Here is a 19,048-nt window from a genome sequence, read left to right as displayed (position 1 = left end):
AATGAATGAATAAACATTTACACTGGATCATTTCTATTTTCAAAGAATGCACAAAATTGTAAATCTGTTTCTGCGGCGCTCTGTGCAGAAGGTGCAAGTGGTCACATTGATCGGCTGGGGTTGGTGGTGGAGGGGCTCACAGGTGACTGCACAGCCTTTGCCTTGATCTGAGTGTCTTTGCGCACGTGCAGCGCGCTCCCCCCACCCCAACTCTTCTGTGTAACTCTGTCACCATTGCCCAGATTTAAAGGCTCTCGCGCTCTGGCGCTTTATTGGTGAGCGACAGGATGACGCGCGACCAGTGTACCTGAGGGATGCGTGCGTCTCGCGCGGGCTGGGCACGCGGCCTTGGGTGGGGTGGCGTGGCGTGGGGAGGGGTGTGTGTGCGTGCGTGCGTGCTGCTGGATGATGAGGATGCGGATGCCATGGCAACAGGACGATTAGATCCAGACCTGTGTGTGTGTGCGCGCGCCCGCGCGTCTGAGTCTGTCTGTTGGTGCGTGTGTGCCTATTTATTTATTTAATATTTCATTTGCATGCGCTCCTCGGCGCCGCCGCCGCCTTTTGGGTGTGTGCGTGCGTGCGTGTGCGTGTGCGTGGACGTGCCGGGCGGTCAGAGCGACCTGTGTTGAGTCGTGGTGAGAAGTAAAGCGGTCCCTGCGTCTGATTTGAGCGGTGCTGTGCAGGAGCAAGTAGCAGGAGGAGGTGCAGCAGGAGGAGGAGCAGCAGGAGCCTCGACGACGCTCAACAAGTTGTTTGATTATTGTTGGCGGCTGGATTCGGCGGAGCGCACTGAGCACCGAGCGGCGGCAGCGGCAGCGGCAGCGACGGACGGAGACAGTGACGGGGAGCCTGGCTGTTTCATCTGGACAGCGTGTCATTGACAGTGGGCATCCTCTAAACACGCTGTGAGACAGAAGCTTTTCTGCCCTTTTCTCTCTCTCTCTCTCTCTCTCTTTCTCTCTCGCTGCGTGTCTGGGCGCTTTGGTCACCGCGAGGAGACGCTCTTCTGACGCCGTGAGTGTTTTTCCACTCGGATTCTTACCAAAAAAACAAAACACAAAAGGTGGCAACGTGCGGCTGCCGACTCCATGAAAACATGGGCTAGATCATCGAGGCGGGCATAAAGTGGCTTCTTGCGTCTGCTTCCTCGTGCGTCTTTTATTGTTACCTATTCATTTATTTTTTTTATTTTTTTATTTTTTTAACCCCCCGCACCGCGTGCGCGTCGTGGCGCGTGTCAAAATGGACCAGACCGCCTCCGTGTGCCATCGTGTGCGTCCGCTGTGTCCATTACCGGTGCGTCCATCCTGACGGCCGGACGCTCCAGCAGTGTCCTTGTCATTCACCCCCGGATGAGCGTCGCCACACCATGCCACACGCGGGGGAATAGCGGCAGCGGCGGCGGCGGCGGCGCGAGGACGGGAGGAGGAGTAGGAGGAGGAAGAGGAGGGAAGGAGGGGGGTTGAGGTGGGATTGGCCGAGCAGCCCTGAACGCGTAGACACAGAGCAGACGGCAAGGGGGAAAAAAATAAAAAAATAAAAAATGAGCGAGTCGCTCCCGAGGACCGAGGATCTCGTGCCAGCATGACCGGCGTCGGAGCGCTGAGGGCGGATGTGGAGCGCAAGCAGGGGAGGGAGGGCCTCCGGGCGGGGGCAGCGTTTCAAGGACGAGGAAGGAGGAACCGGGCAGGAACCTCTGTGATCACATAGGTGGATTCAAAGGAGGGGAAGTGAGTCTGGTGGCGCCACACCAGGAGTGAGCGGCTCTCTCTCTGGCTTTCCTCCAAGGGCACCGAGGTAAGAATGGACGGAGGGCAGAGGTGCGAGCCCTCGGCTCCGGCCCAATGACTGTCTGGATCACACTTTCTTCATGTTTTCATTTTTTTTTTCATTTTTTAGCTCCTTCAATTCCTACTCTCGCCCGTTTATAATCTCACTTATGTAAGCGAGCGGGAACTGTCGCGCTTGGCTCCAGTTGTTTTCCAGAGGGTGCGGAGGTTACAGGTTCTACCCACCCTGACCTCCTCCCGCCGGGATGGACGGGGTCGCTGGAGGTGTTGGCACCCCGGGGGGCTCCGGAGGGTCTGGGGGAGACAGCCTCCCCCGGCGGAATGGAGGGGACTCCAAGAGGCGCAGTAAGGGCAGCCTGCCCTCGCCGGGCTACAGACTGTCCCAGGCCTCCCTGGAGGGCGAGCGGGGCTCTTTCGGGGCCGACAGCTCGTCCCTGAGTGGACGCGGCCGCCGCCTCTCCATCATCAGCTCCTCCACCAGGGACGGACTTCCTTTCCGCACAGCGGTCACCCCGACCACCCCGGTGCCGCTGCCGCCTCCACCCTCTTCTGCTGCCGCCGCGAGCCACCCGCCCCGCTCGGTGGGTTTCGCCTCGTCCCGCGCCGCCCTGGCCTCCACCTCCTCCACCGGCACCGGGGTGATGGTGGTGGCCACGGGCCTGGAGACCACCACCACCACGGCCTGCAACACCACCGCTGCCGGGACCCCCGAGCTGGTGGGTCAGTCCGGGCTGGGGCTCTTCGGGATGGGGCTGGATGGGGAGGACTACAGCGCCTCCAACCAGAGCACCTTCATCCAGAGGCAGTTCGGGGCCATGCTGCAGCCGGGGGTCAACAAGTTCAGCCTGCGCATGTTTGGCTCCCACAAGGCCGTGGCCCTGGAGCAGGCGAGGCTGAAGTCAGCCGGCTCGTGGATCATTCACCCCTACAGTGACTTCAGGTGACAGTCGGCACACACACACACACACACACACACACATGTTTATCTATTTGTTCTTATTGTTTTGTGTTTTTAGAAAAGCCGCCTATGGAGCGGTGATGAAAACTAGCATGTATGCTAAAAACACGAAAGCAAAGCATCTGATCTGTCCACTGCGACAGTGTTAATGTAATGTTTTGCAATGTCTACATCAAAAATAAAATTAACACACACACACACAGGCACACACACATTTATCTATTTCTTCTTATTACTGTGTTTAATTTGAGTTTTTTTGAAAAGCTGCCTATGGATTGGTGATGAAAATTAGCACGTATGCTAAAAACACTAAAGTAAAGCATCTGATCTGTCCACTATGACAGTGTTTATCTATTTGTGACGTCCATATCAAAAATAAAATAAACACACACACACACACACACACACACACACACACACACACGTCTTTATGACTCCATTTCTTGGTAAACACTGTAGATCTGATATAACCTAACCACAACCTTCCAGTAAGCCGGTCAACAATTCATGTCACCACCAAAAGTGATTATGTGCATGTGGTTGTACGTGCACGCTTCCCACTATATATCCATTTACACACTGGTTTGTATGCTGAGTGCCACTTGTGGCACATAAAAGATACATAATCCTCTTTTGTCAGGGGAGAAAAAAAACCTGATCAGAGCGAACTGGAATTGCTTCCCCTGCTTAAGCAAGAACGCTTTGAAGAACCTTCACGATGGAGGAGTGTGAAGAAGCAGAGAAACAGAAACACTTGACTTTGGAAGGAAAAATAGGAGCGAGGACGACTTTAAAAAAGGAGAGTGTATGTGTAGGAAGTGATGTGAGGGTGAGAGAAAATGTATTGCTCCTACTTAAATGTAGGTGTCGGGGGTGTGGCTGGAGGGAGCAGAGCGGAAAAGTCCTGGAGAGCTCAGTGAGGCCTGAGGGAGACGTGTTTGCGGAGAGATGTACGTCATCCCGGACAGCGCAGGTTTCCATCACGGTTCAGAATAATTTGCTCATCCCAGATCGCGGTGGAACCTCTCAGCCCAGCCTGTCAGACGCAGCCCCGCAGCTGGAGCCGAGGTGAGGAGATGCAAATGAGGACAAATTTAGCCAGGAGTCACTCAGACGGATCAGCGAGCGGGAAGAGGTGCCATCCATGACAATTAGGCAAAAAGGTTCCCGAGCGTCAAATCTTTTGAGTGAACCACTAATGAACCCCCGCACAGCACCCCCTACTGGTGGCTCGGGGGGGGAGCTGCCCTCTAGACACTCGCGATCTGGGAGCGTCGCTTTACTTTGAGTCTGTTGGCGTTCATGCCGAATGCTTTGCAGATCTTTTTCTTCTCTTTTACCAAGTTGACTGGACAAGGTCAAATATCTCACTGCACCCTCTGATACAGAAGCGTAGATTGTGGTTGGCTTATGATCTGCAAACCTACAGCCGCATAACCTTGGACGTGCCGGGGCCTCCGGCTGGCGTGGGACCTTGCGAGCGGACAGACATTTAGAAGTGAGCATCCATAATCTCCAGACAGAGTGGAGCAACAATAGACGACATTAGTCTCCAAAGGCTCCTGGCCCACTTTTGTCTCGGCAGCTACTCGCTGTGTGTGCCTGTGTCACACCCATACACACACAGATACACACACACACAGACACACGGTCACACAAGTTTTGTGTGGTCTGCAAAACTGACAATCGCTCGCAAGTAAGTGCTGCTCAGTCATCTCCCTGCAGGCGATCCTGGAGTGTGGGGGGGGGGGTGAGATGGTTGAAGGGGCGTGGCCGCCTGGTGATGGTCTTCAGCTACACCGCTACCTCACTCGTCCTCCGCCAAGACGCTGGGCAACGATCGCACTCCTCGTTATCGTGTTAACAAATGGCAGTTTAATCTCGATTAATTATGTATACCATCCCCCAAATCGAGCGTGTCTAGTGAGTGCCATGTTCTAATTCCCCTGTTAAAACTTTCAGTCAAACACTTGAAGGAGGAACTTTGAGAAAAACGGCCCTTGCTTCCTGAGCCCTTTTACCCCATTACTTAAAGATGTGCTGTCGCTGTCCCAGCCATAGGAGACACAAACGGAGAGGGAGACATAATGAGGGGTGGCTGGCAGAGCTTGTGAGGTTGGGTCCGACTCTGCAGGAGGGAAAACAGACGAGTGGTTGGTGGAAACGTTGTCGATGGCGATGAGAACACAGTGATCTTTAGCAGGTTGCCGTCGTGATTGTAGACTGTCTGATGGGCGGCAGCTACCTCAGAAAACCGACATCTGGCCCGACGTGAGCTGGGGACCAATAGGAGGCCACCCCCAGGAGACACTTGACCTCAATTACGGCGGGTGTTTTGGTGTGAGAGCAGCTGAGCAGGTAGAGACGCGGGTCACTTCTCCTTCAGCACCTGTTCATGTTGAATAGTGCATCCTGATGAGTGCGCCGTGTGGCGCTTTGATTGCATTAGCCATTCCTGCGTGTTTGTTTGTGTGTGTGCGCGCACAAACACCTGCGTGAGTCACACTCAAAAACTAGACCTCATGCTGCATCGTGCTGCATCTGTGGAGATCAGGAGTCGCGACTCTTTCACACTCTTTTATTGAGCCTGGTCTCTTTTGTCTTCGGCCGCTTCTCGTTTGTCCGATCGTAGCGGTGGTGCTGTCTCACTCCTTGTATCGTGACCAGAGCTTGGAATGGTCTGGAAAGAAGATTATTCCCTTTCACAATAGCAGAGGTCGAGAACTAGTTTTTACTTTTCAGGGACGACAGTTGACAAAGCCTCCCCTCAAGGTCGGCATCCGACCTCAGCTGCGGCGCCGCCCCGTCCGTGTTGCTGTGAATTATCCCGGCATTTAACGTCAGTGATTACCAAGTGATGCATCTGTCGGCGTGAGTGGCAAAGTCAGGGGTAGCAAGCACACACACACACACACACACACACACACACACACAGAGCGGCCTGATGAGTCATATTTAATCTTCATCGCTCTAGCAGTGAGCGTCACACCATGAGGTTGTGCTACTAAATTAGCGCTCAATAGAGATCGACCGCCGAGCCGTGATTGTTCTTTCCTCACACGACGACGGGCGAGGGTGTGTGTGAAGAGGAGGAGCGGGAGAGAAGAGGGGAGTGAATGATACAGGCCGAGGTGATGAATAAAGGGATTAGGAGGGAAGAGGAGAGGGAGATGACGGGCGGAATCATCTTCACATGATTGCGTCGCCTCTCGTGTTGCACTTTAATCACCGGCGGCGGCGGCGTCCCGGTGATCCAGCTGACTCTTCGGCGGCTGAGAGCCGCGTCACGAACCTCCGGCCCTGGAATACAGAATGATGAGATCTTCCCAAGGTTATCCATCGCTGAACCCCGAACAGCCCCGCACCCTCACCCCGTCACCTGTCTCTCACCCCGTCTCTTAATTCGATCCTGAAATAAAGCATATACTTTATGTCGCCGAGGCATTTTGCCAGGGATGAAATTGCCTCGAGGGAAACATTTATCTGGACCACTCATAACCTTGTAAAAGGCTCTTCTGTACGTCCTGAATCATCCTGGCGGTATTATTCCTACTGGCCCGGAGGGATGTAACAAAAGGCGACGCATCAATCATTCCACATTGCTGTACTTAAGGGAACGGTTTAAAAGGTTTTGTTTTTTTTACTGTCGGACGGAGACGAGCAATTTATACATCACGGAGGGGAATCAACAACAAGAACTTGACTGATGGTAAAATGCAGGTGGATCATGATTGCAGGAGATTGGCTTCAATAGAGATTATTGGTTGTGCAGGTTGTACAAGGGTAGAACTTGTGACAGCAGTTATATTATGTTGTTTTATTTGGTTGCATTTATTGATCATATCATAACATATCATCCATCCATCCATCTTCTATACCCGCTTATTCGAATTCAGGGTCACGGGGGTCTGCTGGAGCCTATCCCAGCTGTCTGAGGGCGAAGGCAGGGTGACACCCTGGACAAGTCGCCAGTTCATCGCAGGGCCACATAACATATCACATAATGTTAAATAATATATGCCAATTTGTATCTTTTTCTGATTTTGTGATTGATTTAAAAATTCCAATGGAAATTTCAGCCACCATTAATTTGTAATTGGCAACTACTCATTACTGTTCAAACATTTTAAATAGGCCAAAGTAGTGAAAAAAAAAACAGTTGAGTCATTGTTATTGTTTTTGTTTCTTAATATTGTTTCGGTGCAGATTCTACTGGGACCTGTTGATGCTGATGCTGATGATGGGGAACCTGATCGTCCTCCCAGTGGGAATCACCTTCTTCAGAGACGAGAACACTCCCTCGTGGATCATCTTCAACGTGGTCTCGGACACACTTTTCATGGTCGACTTGGTTCTCAACTTCAGGACGGGCATCATCAAGGAAGACAACACTGAAATAATACTGGAACCCAGGTCTGAGAAACCAGCCGTACGTTCAACTCCGTCCCTCCTCCTCCTCCTCGAAGCCTGTTTGCCTCATACCAGATGTCGCTGCTCTCCCTCTCCGACGCAGGTCGATCCGTCAGAACTACCTGAAGAGCTGGTTCCTCGTGGACTTTGTGTCGTCCATCCCGGTCGACTACATCTTCCTGATGGTGGACAGTCTGGACTCGGAGGTCTACAGGACAGCCAGGGCGCTGCGGATCGTCCGCTTCACCAAAATCCTGAGCTTGCTGCGACTGCTTCGCCTGTCCAGACTCATCCGCTACATTCACCAGTGGGAGGAGGTCCGTTGGAAAGTATATTTTTAAGAACACAGTTTTTGTTGAAGGTGTGACTTTAAGCAGTCATTTCTCAACGTGAAAGACGCAATATAAATGGTACTTTGCAGCTTAAAGGCCCAGTCTTTAATATTTAGTGGCATCTAGTGGTGAGAAAGCATATTGCAAACATGTATTTATTATGCCAGCACTGATGTCACTGTAAAGTCACAGAACCTCAAACAGATCATTTGTTCGCAAATTAAAATGCAGAATTTAATCCTGCGTAATGATCTTATCTGAGTAAAACATGCATATTTTTTATTTTTCATTTCACGCTAGTTTTTAAATTTCTTTGAAAGTTAACCACTGCTGCCTTTGCCTTCCTCAGATCTTCCATATGACCTACGACCTTGCCAGCGCCATGGTGAGGATAGTTAACCTGATTGGCATGATGCTGCTGCTGTGCCACTGGGACGGTTGCCTCCAGTTCCTGGTCCCAATGCTGCAGGACTTCCCGCCTGACTGCTGGGTTTCCAAGAACCTGATGGTGGTGAGGCTCCCATTAGCTGCCCTACAGTGAACGCTGTTTTTCAAATATGTCTCAGTGGATGGTTTAATCGTGCACGGATGGAAAGAAAAAAATAAACGGACATGGCTTTCACTTTGAGTCCAGATACGTAGACACACAAAAGCGCTATCTGGGCTTGTTTGCGCAGTCTGCACGGTATTTATATCCACTGAATGCAAACCAGATATTCAAGTTTGGTCTTTGTTATCTGTATGCGAGCAGACTGTCGGTGTTTATCAGATTTGTCACCGTTTGCACCTTATCAGCCTTTGATTGGCTCACGTGCGGACGCATTTTGTCGGAAAAACAAAATGACTGTCATCATCATCATCATCATCATCATCATCATCATAATCACGATTATGGAAAGAAGACCAAAAATATTCCAATTAAAACCCCGAGGGGAGATCAGGTGAAGGCGTGAAGGGCCTTGGGACCGCTGTCACGTGCACGCAGGCACATGGACAGGGAGGCAGACGGAAGCGCACGGCTCGCACGCAGCGGTGTGAAGAGCTGAGTCATGCCTCGGCTGTTGCCTGGGTGACTGCTGCTTAGCAGACTGATGCTGGGATTTTCCCCAGAGAAAGGCCCCTCATCTGCCGGACCATTAGTATCTTGGTATAATTGGACTTGCACATCACCTAAAACACACACACACACACACACACAGACTCTTTTATTTGCTGGTCTTTAGAACATTTATTTAATAATTCATGAGAACCTCAGTTTTATTGTCCGTGTGGTTTCAAACAGAGGAGGGCTGTGACAGCTAAATTGCAGCCGCCGCGACGTATGACGGCCGTTTGAAGTGGCGTGTGGCAGCAACGTTGCCGCGCCATTTTTTTTTAATCAAGGCTTGTTGTTTGTTTGTTTTTTTAATTCCTCCCGCTCGCAGAATGACACGTGGGGCGTGCAGTACTCCTACGCCCTTTTCAAAGCCATGAGCCACATGCTGTGCATCGGCTACGGCGCCCAGGCTCCGGAGGGGATGACCGACGTGTGGCTCACCATGCTCAGCATGATCGTGGGCGCCACCTGCTACGCCATGTTCATCGGCCACGCCACCGCTCTCATCCAGTCGCTGGACTCGTCGCGCCGGCAGTACCAGGAGAAGGTGAGGGCGCCACACTCACTCCGTCCGTCTGCTGCTGCCACGTCCGTCTCCTCCCCGTAACAGATGGTGTTTTCGATATTAAATGTCACTCAGACGACAAGGCTTCAGCTGATGAGCCGCCATGAGTTGGTTTTGCTATTCATAAATCCCCCCGTGTGTCTGTTGGTCCATGTAATGTGTAGCAACTGTTTTAAATCAGCTGTAAACTATTTTTTTTTTTGTCCAATTTGTCCAAGTCATTTCTATTTCCTCCTCACTCAATCTGAGTTCAGAGTTGCAAAACACCCGCCTGAGTGTAATGCTAGGAACCAGCGATGATATAAAGAGTCTCGCGCTAATAAAAAAATGTCCTGTGCTAATGAAGGCCCAGAGCCATCAGTGTCGCGCAGCTGGGTTTTTTTTCTTGCTTCACTGCACATAAAAAAAAAATCAGCTGCAGTCTAACCAAACGCACGGAAGACATTCGTACCTGCAAAATCCAATTTGCTCCTAATGCTCTTTTGCATTCTTATGACTGATAATGAGTGTAATTGTAACTGAAGCTTAAGCTGTAATTGAATTGAGTCAATAATGCTGTTTAAAAGTATTTCTCAATCGACAATTTAAGCAAATGGGTGAACAAAAACAAATCCTTTCATTTCGAGTCAACAGATGGCAAATAGTTGTTTGTTTTTTGCTAGCGGATCTCTGACCCATCATATCCTTTTTCGTGTTTGCAGTACAAGCAGGTGGAGCAGTACATGTCCTTCCACAAGCTCCCTGCAGATGTTCGGCAGAAGATCCACGAGTATTACGAGCACCGCTTCCAGGGGAAGATGTTTGACGAGGAGAACATCCTGGGAGAGCTCAGCGAGCCGCTTAAAGAGGTAATAAAGTCACAGATGCCCACGCCTGGCCCGACAAAGTACAAACGCTCTGTCGGCCGGTGAACCCGTCAACTGCATCCCTCCGTCCCTCTGTGTCTTGTCGCCCGTCTAGGAGATCGTCAGCTTCAACTGCCGCAGCCTGGTGGCCAACATGCCCCTCTTCGCCAACGCCGACCCCAACTTTGTGACCGCCGTGCTGACCAAGCTCCGCTTCGAGGTCTTCCAGCCCTCCGATTTCATCATCCGCGAGGGCACGGTGGGACGCAAGATGTACTTCATCCAGCACGGCCGAGTCAGTGTGCTGACCCGGGGGAACCGAGAGACCAAGCTGAGCGACGGCTCCTACTTTGGAGGTGAGGAGTTACACCGCCTCTCGTCTGAGTTAAGCGAAGGAGGATAAATACACGGAGGTATCATAAGAACTGGATACCGGACCGGCAATATGGCAGCGCGGCAATTCTATCCCAGTGGCCTCTTGAAGTACTGCAGCCAAAACCTCGACCAGTCCAAAAGAGCATTTTAACCATAGACCGCAATACGAAAATAAAAACCTCTACAACCGCTGACAGGACGACCTTTGACCCAAATGCGGTTCACAAAAAACATTTTTATTGCAGATTTTTCAGTCATGGTCTTTTAGTCTTCCAAAAGAAATTATAAAAGCAGAAAATCGAGTTTTATATTCCCAGCGTGACGTCACGGCGTCGTATTTGCTGCCTCCGCTCGGCTCCCTCTGGTTGGCCGATGTCTCCTGGTGCGTCATGGCAGTAACAGAGGCATGGTGGGAAGTGACACTACAGCTACGTGCTCTATGCATGGACGTATTATAGAACTGGCAATATGGCGGCGCGTCCATTTTTTCCATCGCCGATGGTTCACGCTCACTTCTCCTTTTTTTTTTTCCTCCATTGCCACGTGCAGAGATCTGTCTGCTGACTCGCGGGCGGAGGACAGCCAGCGTGCGTGCGGACACGTACTGTCGCTTGTACTCTCTGAGCGTGGACAGCTTCAACGAGGTGCTGGAGGAACATCCCATGATGCGCCGTGCCTTTGAAACCGTCGCCGTCGACCGGTTGGACCGGATCGGTAAGATCTCTGAGTGACTCGCTCTCATTTCTCTGTACATTTGATAGATATGGATTTTCCCGATGGCAGCGTACCTCCCAGAGTCAGTTTTTATGCAGTATTTGTCCGTCTTTTGTTTTTTATCAGACTAACTGCAATCTCAAACTGACTCAGGGAAACGCACAAAGAATCCCAGTTTTTAACGTGTACAAATGGCAATAAAATATCTATCTATCTATCTATCTATCTATCTATCTGTCTATCTATCTATCTATCTATCTATCTATCTATCTATCTATCTATCTATCTATCTATCTGTCTATCTATCTATTTCATTAATCTGGCCACTTGATAGTTGCACTCAGAGTTTTATAACTATTCTTCAAAATTCTTCTTCTTTTTTTCAGCAATTTTGTCCAAAGCTAAAAAGTATAAATGGTTATTTAAAAGAAAAGTTAAAGGAGTAAAAGCTGAAATTATGAATGCTGAACTGCATTTTTGAAAAATAAAGCAATGTGAAAAAAACTTGAAGCTTGAAACCAGTTATTCTCTGCTGCACTTCTGCAGGTCGGAAGAACTCAGTGCTCCTGCGGAAGTCATCACAGGGAGGCTCTCTAGGGGGCAGTATGGGTCGCGGCGGAGGCCGGGGCGGAGGAGGCGGCCCGGGAGGCGGAGGCGGCCTGGCAGCGGGCAGCCTGGGGTCATGTGACAGCATGCTGGTGCAGCAGATTGTCAAGCACGACAGCATGCCGGCCATGCAGGACGCCATCGCAGCAGCCGCCGCTGGCAGGGGCGGAGTCATGGGGGGAGGAAGCGGCACGGTGTCCCCCCGGCCCCGCCCGCTGATCTGGGCGCCGCTGGTTCACGCCCCCCTGCAGGCGGCGGCGGCCACCAGCAACGTGGCCATCGCCCTGATGCACCAGCAGCAGCAGCAGCAACAGCAGCAGCAGCAGCAGCAGCAGCAGCTGCAGCAGCTGCAACAACAGCAGCACGCACTAGGGGGCGCCTTCTTCCTGCCCTCCCCTCTCATCTCCCCCTCCCCCTCCTCCTCCTTCCCTCTGTCTCCCCCCCGCCCCCCCGTCTTGCAGCCGCTCCGCCCCTCTGTCAGCTCCCTCATCGGGATGATGACGATGGGGGGCCTGGGGGGTCTTGGGGGGCTCGGGGGGCTCCCGCCCAGGGGGTTCCCAGCATCGCCCTCCGCCATGGGCCCCCCCAGCGGGCTGACATCACCACCGGTGGCCAAGACTCCGCCCACGCAAGCCTCTTCCGTGCCCACGTCGGCGGCGCAGCAGGGCAGGACCCTGCAGCACGGCCTCCGCCTGCAGGCGGACCCGGGGATCGCAGGGATCCCGACTGGGGGCGGCGGCCCGTCGACTCCGCCCCTCCATAAAGTACTGCCCGCCGGCGCCGTCCTGCCTATGGATGGCCAGCAGGGGGCGAAAGAAGCCCTGCTTCGCCACAGCGCCGCCCCCTGGCAGGGCGTGGCGGCGCTGGGCCGCCTCACCCAGGAGGCCCGGCTGCTGTCGGCCTCGCAGCCCACCCTCCCCCCCCGCTCCTGGCCAGGCCTGCAGCCCCACCCGCCGCTCCACCGCAAGGCGTCGGGCGGGAACCTGCTGGCGGCGCCCTTCCTGGCGGGGCAGCCGGCCCGGGTGGGCAGCACCGACCTGCTGCTCTCCAGCGTGGCAGCACAGACCACCGCCAACCCACTGGCCGCCGCCACTCTGCCGTCCCCGCCCCCTCCCAAGCAGACCCCACTGTCGTCGGCCAGCCCCTCCCCCACCCGCCCCTTCCCCGCGCCGCTGCCGCCTCGCCCCAAACCTGTCCCCATGACCCCCTCCCCTCCTCCACCCTCCTCATCCTCCGCCGCCCCGTCCCTCCCCTCCATCCCCCGGCCCAAGCCCGCCCCCACGCCCTCCCCCCGCTCCTCCTCCCCATCGCCCTCCCCCTCCCCCACGCCGCCGCCTTCGTCCGTCTCCACCCCGGTGCTGCCGCCTCCTCAAACCTTTGGTCCCAAGACGTCCCTGCCCTCCTCCTCCTCCTCCACCTACACCCACCCCCCTGCTTCCTCGCTGTCCGGCCCCCCTCCTGCTCCGACCGCCGTGCACCCCTCCCCGATCCCTCCCCCCGCCCAGGGTGCCCGCGCCTGCCCCTCCACGCCCTCGTCCCAGACACCCACGCCCACGTCCCTCACCCCCACTCCTCCACCTGCCTCCTGCCCCACCCCCATCACCCCCCTCCCTTCTCAGAGTAAACCCCAAAGCCCCGCCCCTTGTTTCCAGCCAGCCGGCCCTGGCTCAGGCCGTGGCCCCTCCCCCAGCCACACCCCTAAACAGGCCTCGTCACAGACTCTGAGTCCAGCTGCTGCTGCTTCTTTTCCTTCTTCTTCTTCTACGACTACTTCTTCTTCTTCACCGATGCCTGCGAGCAGCAGCCCTCCTACTAAAGTCACCTTCTCAGTTCATCCTGTGAAGCAGACGCCGCCGGTCGCCACGGCCAGCCCCACCGCTCACCCAAGCAAGTCGGTCCCAGCGGCAGCCACGTCCTCGACTACTTGCACAAAGTCACTTTCTGCGAGCCCGTCCTCTCTGACCGCCCCGCCCGCTGGGAACCGCTCGTCTCCGAGTCCTTCCCCCAAACAAACGACAAGCAGCACAACGGCTCCGACCCATCCCTCGAAACTGAACGCGCCCTCCTCTCCTGGCCAGACCTCTCAGGCGTCCACCACCGCACCCACACACGAAGCCACCCCTGGCAACAGCACCTCGCCCAAGGGCGGGAAAAAGGACCCTCAGCTGCCCTTAACAAGGAAAGACTCAGAGGGACTCAGACACAAACTGCCTGCCAACATGTGAGATGTGGAAGTCTGGAAGAAACTCTCGCTGGATGTTTGAGGCGCGTGCTGGCCGTTGCTGAGAAGCAGAGCCATTCTTACCGTGCGTGAGTTGGCGCCATGACCCGCTGCGGACATGCACATCTAGTTTTCCAATTGCTCTAGGATGTGATTGTCGTAGAACATCAGGTGTTTTTCGTGTGACTCTCAGCCAAGTCACTGATCAAAGAGATTTGTGGGTCTGCTGAGTAATTAGTGCAGGCGACGGTAGAATAAAAAAAAATCAAATCAAAATGTATACATACATATCTGTGTTAGTGATTGTTGGAGCAAGCACGGGAGCTGAAGTGGAGTCTGTAAAAAAAAAAAAAAAAAAAAACTGGGTGAAAGCAATAGACGAGAGCTGAAGAAATGAAAGCAGTATATGTGTGAAATCTTTGCATTTTATTTCAGTAAAAACAGCAATATATGTGAAACAGTGATGCTCTCATAATGGTGTAACTAAAGGCCTTAAAGAAGCTGTATAGAAAATTCAACTTCACAGACATGGACAAAAAAAAAAAACACCTTTCCATGTACAGAAGTGGTGACGTCACACCAGAGCAGGAAGTGGTGTGCGCGTGTGTGTGGGTATGTGCGTGCGTGCGTGTCGTTCCCCAGTTGCTTGTTTGCTAGCCGGCTGTATGATTGCGTCACTGCGTGTCAGTCACCTCCTCCTTCCTGCCTTGTAACGGTAGCTTAAATTGTAATGCACATGAAATGACAACGGTACAGGAGAAACGCTGAGGGGCACGTGAACGTGTGCAGTGTTATGAACTGACATTGTCCATGTTGTCCACTGTTTGAATGACTGCAGCATCTAGTGGTGAAATGATTTTCTATATAGCTCCTTTAATGGCAGTGGTGACCATAATAATACATGACGGAGAAAAAATATTTAAAAAACAAAAATAAAGTCACTGAAGTTGCAGAGGAAATCTTTTGCACTGGATTTACATGCAGGCTGCAGAACTGACACTTCTTGGTTTCCAGCTCCAACTCCCTCTTGCCTCCCATTTTTCACCAAAGTGTAATATTTTCCTCATCAGAAGAACGACAATTATGACCATATAGGTTTTTTTTTTGTTTTTTTTTTTTAAAGAAAATCACTGTAGAGACAGTACTCATATAAATTTGAATAACTAGGAGCAGTCCACTGGTAATTTTGTTGTCCCTGGTGTGTGGTGTTTAGTTTCGGAACTAAGTCGACACTTTATGAACCTTCACGTTCAGTCTGATGACTTACTTCTATAGATTGTGTTTCTCGTGTGACGCACAATACTCCTCCACTGTGCTCTGTGACTCCCTTGATTTCGTTCCACCTGGCCTCCTAAACTGTAAATATGTGCCTGTCTGTTGTGTGCTTTTTCCGCTACTCCCGTCTCTCGGTCTTTCATCTCATCCATATCACTGCCTTTCATCTGATTTCGGTGGGCTTTGGTGCTTTGGCCACCTACAGTTTCTTTGACACTCGCAGACTCTCCCCGACGCTCTGCCACTTGCTGCCGATAGCCTCACGTTCAGTTCTGCTCCTACTTCTCCATACTTCAATACGGTTTTGGTGCCATTTCCTGTGATGTTTAATGTTTTGTGTTGGTAGCAACAAGGCATATCTGTCTTAACCCTTGATACCATGTTGCCTAGACTATATATTAACGGACCAAATGTTTTTTTTTTAATTTATTTATTTATTTATTTATAGATCACAGCTTTAGCTTTTGAACTGAAAAATAAACAGACAATGATAATACCAACACAATGATGATAAGAGTGCAATACTAAAGGTGTTGATTTGGCTGATAACAATCTCAACTAAGGACAGTAACGGTGATGGTGATGATGGTGTATATTTGGAGAATAAAGAGGATTTACATCTTGGCCAATTGAGGCTTGACTTCATTTGCACCTACAGTTTCATGCCGAGTCAAATCAATTCAGTTGAATGAATAACGGCACTGTGCTTGACAAGCGTCACACACTCATCAGTATTACATGGGATGCAGGTCATGTAGTAGTACTGCACGTTGGCCACTAGGTGGCAGCGACACCTTATAATCAGATCAACGCTGCAGGAAAAATGGGTTTTCTTCACTCAGTCGTTGTACCTGCGGGACGTCATTCAACAACGTTTTTAAATGATTAGTTTATAGCTTTACTGAAAAGGAGGGATGGGGAAATCATTTGCTGGGTCTGTCTGTCAGCTGTTTCAGTGCAATCAAGAGCCATTAAGACAAGAAACTCTGACAACGGATGGGCTTAAATTAGCGAGCGACATTAAAGAGTTAAAACATCAACTATATGACACTAACAAATGCTGTGCTACAAAATGCTGAGCAGAATAAAACAATTGAATGGGAATCCTGTGGTAAAAGGTGCGAGCAAAACAGCCGGGAAGGTCCTGTTCCAACATTCTAACACACTGACAAAAGAAAACTAACTTGAGCCAATATTGCGGCCCACTTGCTAAAGAATGTGTTCACCTGTCTCTGCATTTGATTGATTTCAGCATGGAGTGGTGGAGATTCCAATCCTTCAGAGCGCCGCTTCTCCCTGTTGGCCACTCAGAATTTCGCTGCAAAACACAATCGTGCGCAGCTCCAGCTCCAGCAGGGCAACAGTCACATAAAGAGAGGTATTATAGAAAAGGTTGGTGCCCAATAACCCCTCATTACAAAGGTAAACACACATTAGGGAGCTCGCCGGTTTCTAAAACCGTTGGCCCAAAAGCAGAAAAAAACCATGGGTGAGTGCATGAAGCTGAGAGTGCGGGCCTTTAGTTGGAGAGGCTCGGACTGTTTATGTATATAATGTGTTTTGCACAACATATAGCGACCAACTGTCTACTCTGATCTGTTGGTTTGAAGTGGAATGGAACTTCCATCTGAATGTAACGAATATAATAAAGCCGTCCGTATTTCATAATATTAAGCATATTTGCCTTTGGAGCTGGTTGAACTGGTGCCACAGTATTTCCACGATGTGCCTCTGGTGCCCCGGGGGGGGCGGCACAGGGCCACTGTGGTTAGCACTGTTGGAGGATGAGCTGCAATAGAAAATGGACCTGCTTGGGTTTTTTTTTTTCCCCCCGACTTGACCCTTGACATCATAGCTGGTACAGGGCGAAGATTTGGCATCATGGGGGGGTGGGCATGAGAAAACCAAAAGGAACATCAGATCGGCCCTTTCCAGACGGAAATGTGCAGCGTGGGTGTTGCTAATGTCAATGTGTTTTCCGCTTGGTTACCAAGTTCAGATTTCCAGTCCGACTGAAATGTGCTTCTTTTTTTTTCTTTCCAACAGCCGAAGCTCATGTGACACGGCCACGGGCGTAGCGCTGTACATGACTGGCAAACTGGCTTTCGTTCAAGCAAGACCTTCAGATTAATAAATTATGCGATTGTAGGTGTAAAGTCAGTGGAAGTGTGCCTCAAAAATCAAGAACGAAACGCTTTGAATTCATAGAAAATTCTACAGAACTAAATAGACAGAAGAGTTGCAAAGACAGAATCCATTCCTGGTCACATGCTCCATTGTCTTTATGTACCATCTACTGTTCCCACCAGGTGAGAGGGTGGCTGGTTGCGGTGGGGGCGGGGGAGCGGAGCATTCTCGAGGTCTGCTCGTCGTCATACAGCGGTACATTTTGTTCCCGCAGACCTTCTTATCCTCTGTCGTCCTGGATCCACGCTGCGACCCCGAGGGGGCGTCCGTCTCCAGCTCCACCGCCACGTGCTCGCAGGGGACCAGCCAGCAGCGCGTTCCTCCATGGAACATATCATGTGGCGCGCGTGGCGCTTCTTTCGCCCCCCCCCCCCCCCCCCCCCCCCTCGACGAGTGTCGCAACCGCAGAAAAAAAGCACAGATTTGAGATTTAGGAGGGTGGGCTGGCGGCACACATACACACAGACACACCGCAAAATTATATATAGACTTCCTGCGTACTCACATCTTTACCCACTGACACACACACACACATACACAAACAGAGCCACACACACACACACTCCTGGAGCGCCAGTAAGACGGGGATGAGATTCAAACTTTTGAACAAGCAAGGTGATCCCCACTCACAAACCACTTCAAATACACTAGTGTGCAGAGTTGAGCTGTTTTCAGTGAAACACGGCTTCTGTTTGTCACAGACTGAAATAAGTATTCATTTAAGGAGGTGCAAAGGGTTTGATAGTGAATTTGAGACTACAATTTACGTCAAAAAATGTAAAAAAAAAAATATGTTAATGAAAATATATGAATGTATACAACTCACATTTGATATTAAGAAATAGAATCATATTTTGGATAGTTATGCATGTGAATAATAAGAATATCATTTAAATCTCATTGGATTCAAGGATAGGCATAAAGCATTTAACTTCAGCCCTTTTTACCAATACAGAAATGTGTCCAAGTCCAAGTTGTTCATAAAGTGTTGGACATGATTTATGATCATTGCACTCGCATAGGCCTGCTGTTCTTTTTTCTCATTGTGCGACAGAATAAAAATACCTCCGGATACTACCACACTATAATAAAAAAAAAATAATTCGCGTGTTTTACAGCCCAGTTTCATTCATCATTTAAGGGTTATTACAAAGCAGTGGCTGTTCAGATAAGGGCCGCAAAAAAACAAAAAAACAAAACAAAACAAAACAAAACACACATGTTCACTTTTTTCAAGTCAAGTGTCGGGCAAGTTGAAGTTGATTTTTTTTTTTGTTTGTTTGTTTGTTTGTTTGTTTTTTAAAATATCTTGACAGTTTCGAAATTGTTTTTTTGGGGGGGTTAGAGTTGGTGGGTGTTAAGTCAAGTTCAACTGAAAATGCTTTTGCATGTGACTGGTAAGCAATAAGCTGATATCCCCGCAATCCGCTTTCGCTGCTGCCCGCTCAACTCGACCCACCTCCTACACATGGCGATGCCCAGAGCAGGAGGAGGAGGTGGAGGAGGTGCGGGGTCTTCCAGCCTGCCCACCTCCTCTCCTCTCCTCTCCTCTCCTCCCTCCCTCCCTCCGCCATGCAGGGCGACAGACACCGCCGCCGGCCTATCGCACCGGGGCCGGACCCCTGTGCTCGCCCGCCCCCGCCCCCCCCCCCCCCTCTGTGCCCTGCCCAC

General features: G+C 51.2%; 1 protein-coding gene across 2 annotated transcripts; it reads left to right on the top strand.

Moving 5' to 3' along the window:
- Positions 1-866: 866 nt before the first annotated feature.
- On the top strand, positions 867-15,814 carry LOC142898072 (uncharacterized). 2 transcript variants are annotated; one of them, XM_076040835.1, is made up of 10 exons: positions 867-1,800; positions 1,979-2,733; positions 6,958-7,164; positions 7,265-7,478; positions 7,843-8,004; positions 8,918-9,136; positions 9,856-10,002; positions 10,115-10,355; positions 10,924-11,088; positions 11,635-15,814. In XM_076040835.1, exons 2-10 carry the CDS (start codon positions 2,039-2,041, stop codon positions 13,917-13,919), a joined length of 4,335 nt encoding a protein of 1,444 aa, XP_075896950.1. In that variant the 5' UTR covers positions 867-1,800; positions 1,979-2,038; the 3' UTR covers positions 13,920-15,814. The 2 variants fall into 2 exon arrangements, with proteins under 2 accessions (XP_075896950.1, XP_075896949.1); XM_076040834.1 differs by having other exon boundaries at positions 867-2,733.
- The last annotated feature ends 3,234 nt before the right edge of the window (positions 15,815-19,048 follow it).

Source organism: Nelusetta ayraudi, unplaced genomic scaffold (genome assembly GCF_046127955.1).
Source record: "Nelusetta ayraudi isolate G7.1 ecotype Tasmania unplaced genomic scaffold, CSIRO-AGI_Nayr_v1 ptg000063l, whole genome shotgun sequence".
Lineage (NCBI taxonomy): Eukaryota > Metazoa > Chordata > Actinopteri > Tetraodontiformes > Monacanthidae > Nelusetta > Nelusetta ayraudi.
Note: the sequence above shows the minus strand (reverse complement) of the source record. Positions and strands in the feature narration are given on the sequence as shown.